Raw genomic sequence first — 13,897 nt, 5'->3', positions numbered from 1 at the left:
AATTTTTGGCCGAAATCGTGATTTTTTTTAAAAATTGTTCCCCAAACAGGCCTATATGATAAATAATCCATCCTGATCGAAATATAAAAGATTCGATATTTGGTCGAAATTTGACATTTTGATAAGGGTAATATAGCCTTATGATTTTCTTCAATTTTTGGCCGAAATCGTATTTTTTTTTTAATTGTTCCCCAAACAGGCCTATGTGATAGACCGGCCCATTCTGATATTTATATATATTAATAAGGCGAAATTAAGCTCAAAATTACCTGGAAATCCACTTGAAGACTTGAGGAAAATCAATAACTGAGCTTAAAGAATCCGCATAATCACTCTGGCTTAAATTTAAGAAATTACATTTTTGGTCAAAATTTGACTATTTGTAAGGGCCTTATGATTTTTCAAACTTTGGCCAAAATCGCGACTTTTTCAATTCTTCCCAAATTCATGCAAATGGGGTTGAGGGCTCTTTCTTTTATAAAAGGTATAATTATGTTTAAATTGTTTCCCATATGATAGCAAATACCATAAGCACACTAACTTAAATTTGAGAAATTTCATTTTTGGTCAAATTTTACTATTTTGTAAGGGTTTTTTTTAAGGGGGGGGGGGTGCTTATGCGGATTCTTCAATCTCAGTTATTGATTTTCCTGAAGCGTATACTTTGCAAAATTGTCAAATTTTGACCAAAAATGAGATTTCTCCAGTTTGTCTCAGGGTGCTTTTACGGATTATGAAAACGTAATAATACTTTTCCCCTCGATTTCAAAGTGGGGTTCTTTTGAGTTTGAAGTTCAATTTGCATATTCATGTTTTGAAATGATGAATAAAACTTCATACCAAATAATAATATTTTAGTTTCAAATGGGAACGAATGGTAGCCTAACATTATAACACCTGATATATAAAGAGATGAGCTCTCTTCCTAAAAATGATACGCCGTGATATTAGGCCGTGCAAACTTTGGAGTCAACTTTGGAGTCAATTGAGAAAGTTGCGATTTTGGCCATTTGTTTTTTAAATTATTTCTTTTATATAAGCAGACATTGGCTAAATGTATAAATTTATCAAAGTCAGTTGAACTCTCAGAGTCTTTCAAATGTTTCCCAGAGAAGTTAATCTTAAAAAATAAAACACGTCTCTGATACAACTGCCTGCTATTGAAGTAAATTACTTCCTGAATAAGTTGATTGTTTATCCCGTTTTGCTTCCTTAATAGTCTCACAACCATGCAGCACTGTATTACACATACACTAACAAATATGTAACGGAAGAATAGTAGTCGTTAAGCTTATAAGTATCTTATCACATTCCCATCTCACAAAGAAAGTACTTGACCTCCAGTGAGCTTCACATATACTGGATATAAATAGCTCACAAATGAAACTCATATACAGTGAAAACGGACATCAATTAAGAAAACAAACAAAATCAACTTCATTTCCATGAGTGGCAGGCTTTGCGAGAGAGGGTGTTGGTTTTTCGGGGGGGGGGTGAGGGGTTTCCAGGGGGGGCTATAACTAAGGGGCACGGAGTCAACTTAGAATGATGGTATTTGTTTCAATGTCGACCTTTAACATTCCTGAAAGAAAACAAACATATTCTATTGGCACTTTTACAACATAGATTTACAAGTTACTTTAAACCTATACGATATATATCCCAAACAGTCAGTCAGATTTTGATTTGCTGTTTTAGGGAGTTGTTCTCCACAAAGATCTCTGTCATATTAGCTAATGATGATTGTTGACTTTGTGTCCCTTTCAATCTACCGTCATGACGAGATGACTTGATAACGAAGAGCATTAAAAAATCCGAAATTTTGACTGTTTTGGTTAAACAGTTTACTAAGTGTGCAAAATGTCAATTGTCATATTTTCTTGCCGTTTGTACAGAGCCTCCTCGTGTACGTGTATCTCAGTCGTGAAAATCACCATTTTCAGATTACCTGTATATATCCGTATAAACGTTTCACCGTGTCTGCAAGTCGCAAAGTTCGAATTAATGCAAGTGTTTTTACAATGTATGTATTGTATGTATGTATTTTAGATCCTCCTGCAAGCAGGAACTCGCGAAGAAGCCTCATTGGCTTATCAAAGCCGCAAGCTGACCGAAGTCGTCAGTCTCTTAGATTCATATTTATTGTCCATAATTATGACTTGTCAATTGTCAACAACTCTGTAACTTGGCGACATACATTAATCTTGGAGTGACTCGAACTCGGGACCTTATGATTGGAAGGCACCGGCGTAGCCTTCCTGAAATGGTAGCGGTTAAACCTTATCTTATATGGTCGTCTAGGCGACAGGATATTTCGAATCTTGAAGAATCATTAATTACTCGTTAATTATGGTAACAGTCAATATGGTTAAATATACGGAAATATGAAATTATGTAATAAAATCAAAGGTTCGCAACAAGGTCGTAGCTTGACTTCTTGTTTAGGGGGCCAAAAACTTTTCATAGGGGAAGGGGGCGGCAGAGGGAGGGAGGGGCAATGGTAAAGTACTGCTCGAACCATTTTTTGAGGAGAGGCAGATACATAAAGGTGCCTTAGATGTTATAATGAATGGGCTTCTTGTAATATTTTTACATTGTTTTCCTTTCTTGTCTGTTAAAGAGCATAAATATAAATAAAATAACAGATTGTGTGAAAATAATGCGGATTGAAGGTGATTCAAGACATTTCAGAAATAATTTTCTTAAATGTGAACGTCACTTAGTTTTTTTTATGACAATTGAGTAACAATTGGGAAAGTATACTAGTAAAGCCGAATTACTCCTAATCATTGACATTTACATAGAATAATGGCGAGACATTTATGCATTCCGAGTTGAAAAATGTATTGCACTCATCACCTACATAAGTATACCAAGGTTTAAACATGCTATCAGAATATATAAGTATAGAATATCTCCCAAACGGAACAAGATATTGGGGTGGGGGAGGGGTTGGGGTGGGGGGAGGTGCTCTTCTGTCCATATACGCCAAAGATAATGGTTGGGTTTGTGTCCTGTTAAATAAGTATCGAACAATGGTAGTTATATCAGAAAGAGAGAAATGATGATTTCTAATATTTCATCCTTACAGAGAAAAAGTCCTGTACCTTGAAATTGTATTATGAAATAATGAGTCACTTATCACCAAAAACCCAACACTATACCATACACTCTTTATATAAATGACAACAGCGTTATATCCATCTCAAGAATAACACCCAAATCGAGACCATTTAAGCCAGTGATATTCCGGTGGCAAACAATGTAACATTTATCTTAAAAATGGGAAACATATTCCATGCTGTTTGTTGAAACCCCCATTACGTAATTTGATAAGTTTTCATTTTTTTTATCGGCGAGGGAGGATTATTCCATTATTTTTTTTGGTAATGGGACCGGGGAAGAGGAATCTCGAGAGGGAAATGGCCCTTTCGTGATATTTAAACAATAATAAATGCTAGAATGAATATAGCAATACAAATTATAAACAAATTAGAACTCGTAAATAACATGTCAACTTGTCATCCCCTCCCCGCCCAACCTTCCCTTCATGTAATACATCTCTTATGTTTGCAACGACAGCACAAGATGTTACGATACAGCACATAACCTCCAAGTGGCCTTCCTAACATGATAGGACACATAATGCAATCAAGACCTTTATAAACAATTTACTAATGTAATGCAGCACAAGATATAAGACAGATCGTAAAGGGCTGTTCAACCAGACAATGTAACATTTATATTACATAGAAAAATATCACACACTATTACGGTTTCTTATATAGATGTCTATGTTCTATGCATTTAGAATTTCATCAATAATGTAACTCTTCATGGAAATATCATTTTCCTCTGGGATAAATACAACTGAATAAGTTATAGAAAGAAAGTCAAAAGACATTTTCAGATTAATTGCCATGGTAACATCACTTACTCTGCTGTTACCAGATGCATTCACAAAATATTACTATCGTTGAGAAAATATTATCTTCTCGATATAAAAGCGAGGATGTGAGGATGTAGTTTTGACCAAGAGAAACAGAAAGTTATACCCTTAATTTTGTCAAGCAATCAATTGCATTCACCGAAGTATTCCTTTAAATATATTGTGTATCCTACAGTTTAGGCTTCAGTAAGTAACTACTTTTCAGTCCACACTAGAATGTTTCATTGAACCAACGTCATTTATCTAAACCTTTAAATTTTCTTTTGGTAATGTACCAACAAAGGACACACGATTTTTTTTTATAGCTCTAGGGAACATTTAACGAACGAATGAAGCTATAACCGATCATAAGTTACAATGAGTTTGAAGCACACATGAAAAACAGGAAAACAGTTAGGTCTGGTATGTAAATTACGTGCAATTATATACATGAGGGGGTCAATACGTCAAGTAAACGGTAATACTTTCGCGAAAGGCGAAGAAAGTTAATTAATTCAAGCTATGACTTTATACAGATAAGCTTGTATTAGTATCAGATTTGTGAGTCCCTGATCGTCTTCTAGCAATAGTCACATGTACTCATTAGAGACCTTGTGATGTTGTACTCGTAGCGGTAGGATACTCCTGACATTGTATGAATCTGCTATTTGATACCACAACATGCTGAATTATCCGTATTCGAGCCTAGGTCCTTGTTCTGGTACTCATACCACTGAGGGGGCGGGTTATGCATGAGGTGGTACTCATGCTACCTCATACCACTAAGTGGTAATTCTGCTTGAGGTGGAACTCATGCTACCTCATACGACTGACTGAGGGGTAATTCTGCTCTAAGGGTGGTACTCATGCTTTGTCATACCACTAAGGGGGAAGTTTGCTTGAGGTGGTACTCATGCTACCTCATACGACTGAGGAGGAATTCTTCTAAAGGTGGTACTCATGCTTTCTCATATCACTAAGGTGGAAGTTTGCTTGAGGTGGTACTCATGCTGTAGTACTCGTACTCATGACGTTTTACTCGTACTGCATGTCTGCTACTTTCGACGTGATTGATATCATACTGTTATTCAGGGGAAATAACCAAACTATTACTAATAGACATGGCCTCAGCCACGGGGTAGGGAGTATCGGAGTCGACACGGCCGCTCCCCAAAGTTTTCAGACGTTCTCCCAAATGTCTTACATTTTATAACACAAGAACGTAAAATCTAAATCTCCCTTACCGAAACAAAAAAGTCTAACAAAATTTCTTACAGCCCCCCCCCCCAATCGAACCCTCCATAGCACGGATATCAACCACAACATGTGTGTCGACCGACTCCTAATTTCGAACTTTCTTGCCAAATTTCACATTTTCTTGCCTGATTATACGTAATTCACAATGTTATAGTGAGACTGTTGGAGCGAGCAATCAAAACTCTTACTTTTTAAAAGAGATCAAGGTAATGCGCGCGTTTATCACCTAGGCAACAGATCCAAAGGGCGCCACAATTGTGAAGAAACATCAAACGACGGAAAGTCTAAACAACAAAACTACATTATGCCAATATATGTCGCATACAGTATCTTTGAAAACGAACATGCATTCTGTCTACATTATTTCACTAAGTATTACGCGCAGGTTTCGTTTACATGTTGAAATTCCTTCCATGTACTTGTCATAACTTCCGTCTTCTTAAAACCATGTAAATTGAAAGCTGACTTTAATCTACAGTGATCTTTCCTAAACCCTGTCGTTATAAAACCACCCGAATGCTTTAAACGAATATTAGAACGAAAAGCCAAAATTCCCGCGAAAGCGTCATCGATTGGAATAAATTTAGTTGTTAAAGCTTTCTGATACATTTTCCTGACCGCTTGCTGTGCCATGATATAACCTCCACCAGAAAAATACGGCAAGAAATACTTAAAGGGATACTGTCCTCGTTTTGTTTGATACTTTGAGGGCGTCCTTATAGCTGGACTCGAGGTCATAAGATGACCTAAGAAAAGTTCTTTCGCCTGACTTTCTTCCAGGCCTTTCACGTATCGAACTATTCCTTCAAAATTGACTAACATGTCATCGTCCCCTTTGTAAATGAAAGACGCTCCTGGGCAGTACATACTGGACCATTTCAAACCTAATATTACTTTAAGAGTTAAATTATGAAAAGATTCTAAAAAATCTCCTTGAACTAAATCATTATGCTCCTCAAACTCTTTCCTGATCCTTTCTTGTTTTTCAGGCGAGTCTTTCCTTGGCCTGGCCATAACAAATAACGTTTTGACCTTAAATTTGTTTTGATAACTTGGCTCCGCCCACGTCTCTCGAATGGCATCCCTGAGTTCAAAGTGGTCCGGATGGGTGCTGACTAGAGCCAAGAGGAACACCTTATTGGTCCCCTCGTCATCCAGACAAATTTCCTCTGGACTGTGATGGAGGTAAAGGACTTCACTGAGGAACGATTTGTGGTCCACACCTTCGGTCCACTCTTCAATCTCTGTTGCGTTAGGGACAGGGTTTGGACAATGACTTTGTTTGTGAATGGTAAAATTAGCCCAAGCACCAAGTAAAAGATTGGGTTTGTTGAAATCTCCGAGGACGAGCGTCTCTTTCAAATCGCAGTACACTGCTTCTCCGCCAATTTTACGGAATTCATCGTTGTACATCGGTGCCTTTTTCAACCTACTAGCTACTATACCCAACATAACGTCACTTATTGGAAATGCTTTAACCTCCGATATGAAAGACACAGCTGGGTCGTAAACAGATTGGATGAAAGCACTGGATAGGATCATCCCTGCACCAGCGATACAGTAATTCGGATAAACTTCTCCCGGGAAAGCCGACTCCGGTACGAAATCCCATTCGTTCCTTAGTCGATTTGGCTTGGCACCCTTTTTGACCCGACCTAGATAAAAGTTGCTTAGATCCTTATTTTCTTGACGTTTCATGCGGGCAACTATACCTTCCAAGTTTATAAATTGTTCATCATTTGCAAATAAGATGAATTTAGCGGATGAACAATATGTTTTCACCCAATTGAACTCAGAAAGCATTGTCTTCGACGATGGCCGAAATGTTTGCATAGAATCAGCAATTTTAGAATGAACCAAATCATTGTATCGCAAACTTTCCGTATAAATTTGATCATTCACAACTTTTGATGGAGAAGTACCCGGGCAAAAGAAGACCACCTTTACATTACGATCTAAAATTTGAGTCAAGTTTTTCCCGTAGGCACCTCGAGCCGCATCCCGTTGGGCATGGTTTCTTGGTAAGGAATGGACTAATATTAACAACAAAATCTCTTCATCGCACACATTAGGTGGATTGATCGGAAATTCTGCAGTTCTCGTTTTTTGGAAGAGAGATTTCCTATCGACCGCTTTCACCCCACTATTCGCTGACTCTTCGTTTCGAACGTGGTTGTTCTCGTCCCAAACCACAGCAACTTTTTGTAATTGATCTGGAGATTTTTGCATTAGACGTATTTCTTCTCGACTTAAGTTCTTAAAATTGTCTTGCGTATCAGACGGATCCTCCTCGTGTGGCTTCAGTTTATCGAAACTTGGATGAAAGATGGAATCTGCATTAAAATCTTCCATTAGAATACGCCGCTGCCTTCCGTAGCTATGTCTTGAGTTGTATGGGATCTCGGCTGGCCATTCTTCACGCATATAGAAGATGACTAGAAAGACTCTAGCCGCCGAGAAGGAGAAACAAACTACCAAAAACAAACGCCAAAAGAAAGAAGGCATTGCGGATGTGTGGTGTCTTGATACAAAAAAAAAAGCCTATAAGATTATCACCATCGATATCAAGTCGGTAATATCATTTACGGAGCTTCTCATTGCTGAAAATCTTCCAAACTCGTGTTCCAAAGTCGATGTGGTACTTTTCCCCTGCGATACGAGAAGGAAGAAAAAAAGAAGAAGAAAATAACGGTTTATTGAAAAAGAATGTGGAATTTTCATATAAGCATGTTTAGGAATGAATAACTTCTCTAAAATAACAGACACATTTGAAGAAGTGATCAGAAGTGTCACGTGATCAGATGTGTCTATTGGCCGGATTAATGTAATAGTTTTTATGATGAGATATCATTGCATGATTAATAACCCCTTTCTGACCTCCTTGATACGCCTGCATAACATTTTTTTCTGTGGGTAAAATTCATGACGGAGACGGAGGAGTGGTGGGGAGCAGGGGGGGGGGGGGTCAGGGTGCATACGTGGATGCGAAGTATATAGAACATACAAAACAAAATCTTTTTATTTTCGACCCATCTTGAAATATTGTTTTCTACATGGATAATGTTCAACGCAGTTCTTTTATAATAATTTTTTTGCCGGAAATTCTGTAATTAGTGGAACCTGGTAAACCTGGAAAACTTAATGGCAGCTGTTAAAAGTACTTTTCCAGAGCGGCGGTTGACACATGGTATTACTCCAAAACATTGCCAGCAAATCTCTCAGTGAGGTCAAAAGTGTTTTATGATGCGTGTAAAATGCTTTCTTATCTTTGGACATGATGGACTGTTTGTTGTTGTTGTTGTTTATCTCTTACATATTTTGAGACAAAACTGATTATGTTTATCACAACGTGCAGTGGCCACATAGTTTTGCTCGAAACATCTCACAAAACTCAAGGAAAGATTATCACAAAAAAAGAGAGAATAGAAACCTTAAAAGGCTTTACAGGACACTCATATAGTAGCCCTGTCCGTATATATATTCCTACTCGAGGATATGTTTCACGACTCGGACTCATTACTTTATTAGTACTCAAAAGCTCACGTATACACAAAGAAAATAAATATTATGTACTTTATATACTCGCGGAGTACCTCAACATACCTACTGGGGTTTTTCTCTCCTTCTCCTACTTACACTACAAGGTAGGTCTACGTAGGAGACCCCCCCTCCCCCTTCCCCTCCATTTTCTATACGCTAGAAACTCATATAACACTCACTCATGTGAAAATTTGCATGTTTCAACCAGGGACGTAGCCAGGGGGGAGCAGGGGGAGCGACTGCTCCCCCCCCTTTCAGTGTCGAATTTTTTTTTTTTAGCATGGTATTTTGTCAGTGCTCTTTTGATCTTGAATACTCGTCAGCTCCGTTAACTCTATTATAATCGTAGTTACATTCACACCTACTAATTCAACTACTTACTTAGTTTGGCAGATGCAATTAGCTTAATTTAGCCTATAGCCTATAGCCTGTTACAAGCCTACAGTTGGCCACTGCGTAATAAAATACATATTGTCTACCTAACCGCACTCTATGGAATGTCACGAACCGTATGCACAACACACCGACAACGATGAAAGTAATAATAATAAATAATTATTACACTGCTAACGATATTTGTTTTTAGGCCACTGCATATCTGGCTATATTACAAAATCTGATATTTTATATTGTCTATCAGTTAATTCGTCAAACTAAGTCCAGACATTGGACAATAAACAAGAATCATCCTACTGGAAAAATTGTAAAGAGCGCTATGTTTGTCTTTCTGATATATTATATAAAACAACATGTAAAAGAATTCAACAGGAAACAAAATCTGCTGATAATATGATATCATATGATCAGGGGCGTAGCCAGTATGTAGCACTGTAGGTCCGGGCCTATACACTTTTTTTGGCCAAGTTATCTTTTTTTTTAAAACACCCATATTTCAAATCCATAGGCTTGCTGGACGAGTTTAAGATTCTAGACAGGAAAAACTATTGAAATGAACGTAGCGAGATTATGGCTAAATTAGGTGACCTATTCTTCTGTCATCTAGGCTGTCATTTCTATCGCGTGCCGTTTCATTCAACACTCTACCCGCCGAAAAAGACTAGGATCCGATCTTGTCAGTTTTTTTACCATCTAGTTAAGAACCCGTTTACGCAGATAATATTTCAGTTGAGAAAACAGTTGAGAAATTTGCATCAGATGGCAATCGTCGGATAGCTCTCGCCTTTAGGCTAACTTAAACATTTACTAGCTACAGTTGCATCAAAGACAATTACTGGCTATAGTTGTATCAAAGACATTTCTGGCCTATCTTTGTATCTACAAGTATCAGAAGTTGAAAAGTAAGACTACTCTGTACATGTACCTTGCTAATTTTAAATACATTATGTAGTATGAATTACGTACTATTTTAACTCGTTTGTACACTCGGGAAGGGCCGTTTCCGGCCATCTGGGGGGTTTGTAAAACCAAAATATTTTCTTGTACGCTCCGCGCCAACCGATGGTGGCGCTCCGCTCAGATAGTCATGCTTACAACTTTGAAAATCCATATCAATCGCAAAAAAAGTGCTCCCCCCCCCCTTTCAAAATCCTGGCTACGTCGCTGGTTTCAACAAGCATTTTACTGTCAACCTTAAAAACATACCTCCCATTTTAGGGATTTAAGCGTCTGTAGTAAGAACACTCTCAACTAATTTAAAGAGTTTGAACCAGTCCTGTAAGATCATAGTGTATTGTGGATGTTTGGAACTTCAACCACGTTCTTGGAAAGTGATTTGGGTCCAATATATAGCTTAATGGTGATAATTCTTGATGCTGACTACAAAAGTATGATAGATTCAGCTCTCCACTGAAGGTGAAGCGATAGTGGACTATATAGAAGATGTCCTGATTGGGTTCCTTAAGAATATTTGGGGGACAGACAGTAAATATACCACTTCCCTTTAAATAAGAACCGAGGCTAGTGTATCTGTACTTGTTCAAATAGGCTACTAATCGTTTCCTGTCCAGCCGGCTTAATTTCTTTGTGTACTGTAAACTGTGTCAAGGATTACTTGAGTATTGCGATTACTGCGATAGGAGTCATTTCAATCACCAGTATGAGTTACAGGTTGCGGTCATGGTAAACAACAAGGTTGCATATATATATATATATATAAACAATTATATTACGGTAACAATGAAAACCGTTCATTGCCATACGGTGGAAAAATTCCCTGGTCTCTCCATAATATAGTATTTTCATGGAAGTAGGCCTGTTACCCTCAGGGTTATACTTCAATGGCATTTTTCAAGGCCTATATAACAATATATGTCTGCTAATCCACCGCCTATACATAGCCTATATTGCTTTCGCGGACTACACTGTATAGCTCCTTTTAATTCAATTGAAATAAAATAACACACGACGTACACAGTATGCATGACCAAAAGAAATTAACAAAACCCACAACTTAAGTCTATTGGGGTTATATGTATCATGATCACAGGTGTTTAGATCACAAGTTTTATGATAAATTCGGCTGCATTAAGTCAGTTAGGAATGTGTGGTAGAAGGGAACGCTTAGTATAAAACTATATAGAACGGGTAACGTCATATTAGTTGTGACAATATGTGCAATCATATGGCGTAACATGATCCAAACACGGGATTATTACCCTAACGTACGGTCCAATAACAATAAGCTGGTATAGGCCAATCATTTTCAAGACGAAGAAAGTTTCAATGAACATTGTAAGAAAGCTATGTAAGCAACAAATTACGAATATTTACGATGACTTAAAAACCTATAGGCCATTTATATTCTTCAAAATCAACAGCATTGTCGGCCTTCATATTTAGCATGCTAAACTGACTGCTATAGCCTACTAATACATTGCTTGCATGAATAATTAATGAAGGCGAAGTTTGATTAGAGAATAATAGTATCTCTGAGAGGGATAGCGACTCAAGTGTAGTAAAATGCTTGTATATATAAGCCTTGATGGGGTTTCGACTGAGAGGTACCAGTCTTTCTACATGGCAACCTGAGGAGAGAGTAATCGCGGGGGTGGCGTGTGGATGGGGGTGGGGTGGGGTGGGGGTTGTGCTGTTGATCTATTCATGGCGTTGCGTTTGTAGACGTGCCTGTTGTAGAAATATGTGGTTTAGTATAAGTACGTCCGTATGTAAAGTAGGAACCCAGATATCAGTAGGCGTACGCAATGTGTTATATTTAGTTTAGTTTAGTAGAAAAAAGGATCAGGAGGGACACTTAAGTCCCCATCAAGGACCCTATAGAGAGAGAAAAAAAAACTGAAGACACAAACACTCAGACCCGATTACAATGCTTAAAGTGCTTGTCCAAAGCAATCTTAAACCCATTGACACTACTTGCAAGTACAACTTTCTCAGGCAAACCATTCCACTCATTCACAACCCTATTAGAAAAAAAGTTATGCCGAATATTAATCCTACTATGTGACTTTTGGAGTTTAAGACAATGACCTCTGGTACAACTACTGTTAGCAAACATGAAAAAGTCGGTAAAGGATAAATTATCGAAACCATACACAATCTTGAAAACCTGGATCAAGTCCCCCACGTAACCTCCTAAGCTCCAGTGTGGTGAGATTCAACAGTTGTAACCGCCTATAATAAGAAACACTCTTTAAGGAACTAATCATCCATTTGGAACTTGATTGCCTATATGCAGTTGAAGTATAGACAACATGGCGTTAGCTTTATGACTAATAAAGTATAGGCCTACCTGCATCTTGATCTTTTGGAAATTTTTGAAAATTGTAACTAAATTGTTTTTCGTCAACAATATAGCTAGGGCCACTATCCGACAATCGCGCCTTTCGGGCCTCCACATACGGTAGGCCATATCTGTGTTATGCGGGCTTTGAGGTCAGTGGGACTCTTCTCGATACACATGCACCAACCGCTAGTAAACTTACCTTGTCATTGTCTGTAGAGAATAATAATTCCTTCCATGATTCTCAGGCATAGTATATCAGTTTAGATCGGTATGTAGCATCTTTCTTATAGCCGATGAACCATCCACCGATTCAAGTATAATAATTCGCCACGTATTTGATATCTTTTGGTGGAACAATATAAACCAAGACTGCTTCAGTACAAACACACACACACACGAGTATACACGTACGTTCTTCAAGTCCCATAGACCGTTTTCAAAATCGATCCATTATGTGTCCCTAAAGAAGATCGATTCCGCAATAAAACTTAACAATAATATGCTGGTATATGAAGCCTTCATCATATAGAGGTTGCATGAGATTACCAACGTAGAGATATGAAATATGATCACCACTATTTGATAGTTGAAACCCGGCTACAGTATTGTATACGCCGTATATATACGTCACGGGTGTACAGTATCCACTATTGAAAGATTGGTTTATAATTGAAGACCATAGCAGTGTGAACTCAAAGGTAGACTTTTTTGTGACGTCACAGATTAAACAAAGTGAAGTAGAACTAAGGGATTATTGAAGCGTACCCGAGCTGGGAAGCAAACTTACGACAGCTACATTGTAAACAATCTCAAGTTTTAGGCTTACATGTGCATAGAGTAGTGAGCTTCCTTGGCTAGTGTTGAAAGGAGGGAGAACATTTTAGTTTTACAGATCGCTTCTCGGCCTTTTGGCTAAGATCATGTGAAGTATCTGTACCCTTTCGAGGGGAATGGTGATGCACACCCGACGATGATCACACAGTCACAGTCTCGATGCAAGGGGACTGGGGTTGACTCGCGGATCAGTCGTTCGGTAGTTTGGTTTTTGCGCCCAGGATCTTTCCTGGGTGACTTTTCTTAAAAAGTATCATTTTAAGTTTACACAGAAGACTGGAGTACTAGTGATATCAGGCTACAGATTTTGTGGGCATTTTATTAATATCAGAATCCATATAAAAGTACGAGTAAACTATAGTAAATAAAAACACAGGCCGCATGTGGAGCTGGTAATTTATATAGTACATAGAGATGTATCGCCTAGTCTTGTTGTAAGGGCTGGAACTATAGGATTAAGGTTGGAAGTCTTAAAGAAAACTTGTTTTCGGAAAGTAATTTAATTGCATATAATTAATTTGACAAAATAAGATGACTTTGTCCCATTCATGGCAATCCATTAATGTCGCAACAGTGTTGTAATGTGACATATATGACGTGAGTTTTTCGGAGAACTTTCAAAAGTCACACTGAAGTCA

The 13,897-nt window shown here is 38.0% G+C and overlaps 1 protein-coding gene across 1 annotated transcript; it reads right to left on the bottom strand.

Moving 5' to 3' along the window:
• Positions 1-2,937: 2,937 nt before the first annotated feature.
• On the bottom strand, positions 2,938-13,096 carry LOC139967603 (uncharacterized). Its single transcript, XM_071971567.1, has 2 exons — positions 12,625-13,096; positions 2,938-7,834 (listed from the first exon to the last, which is right to left on the bottom strand). Exon 2 carries the CDS (start codon positions 7,688-7,690, stop codon positions 5,561-5,563), a length of 2,130 nt encoding a protein of 709 aa, XP_071827668.1. The 5' UTR covers positions 7,691-7,834; positions 12,625-13,096; the 3' UTR covers positions 2,938-5,560.
• Between the last annotated feature and the right edge of the window lie 801 nt (positions 13,097-13,897).

Source organism: Apostichopus japonicus, chromosome 5, assembly GCF_037975245.1.
Source record: "Apostichopus japonicus isolate 1M-3 chromosome 5, ASM3797524v1, whole genome shotgun sequence".
In the NCBI taxonomy this organism is placed as follows: domain Eukaryota; kingdom Metazoa; phylum Echinodermata; class Holothuroidea; order Aspidochirotida; family Stichopodidae; genus Apostichopus; species Apostichopus japonicus.
This window is presented reverse-complemented; position numbering and strand designations above follow the sequence as displayed.

Bases quoted from the DNA above. Each gene is read 5' to 3' on its own strand.
- LOC139967603 (XM_071971567.1), bottom strand. From the start codon at position 7,690: ATGCCTTCTTTCTTTTGGCGTTTGTTTTTGGTAGTTTGTTTCTCCTTC.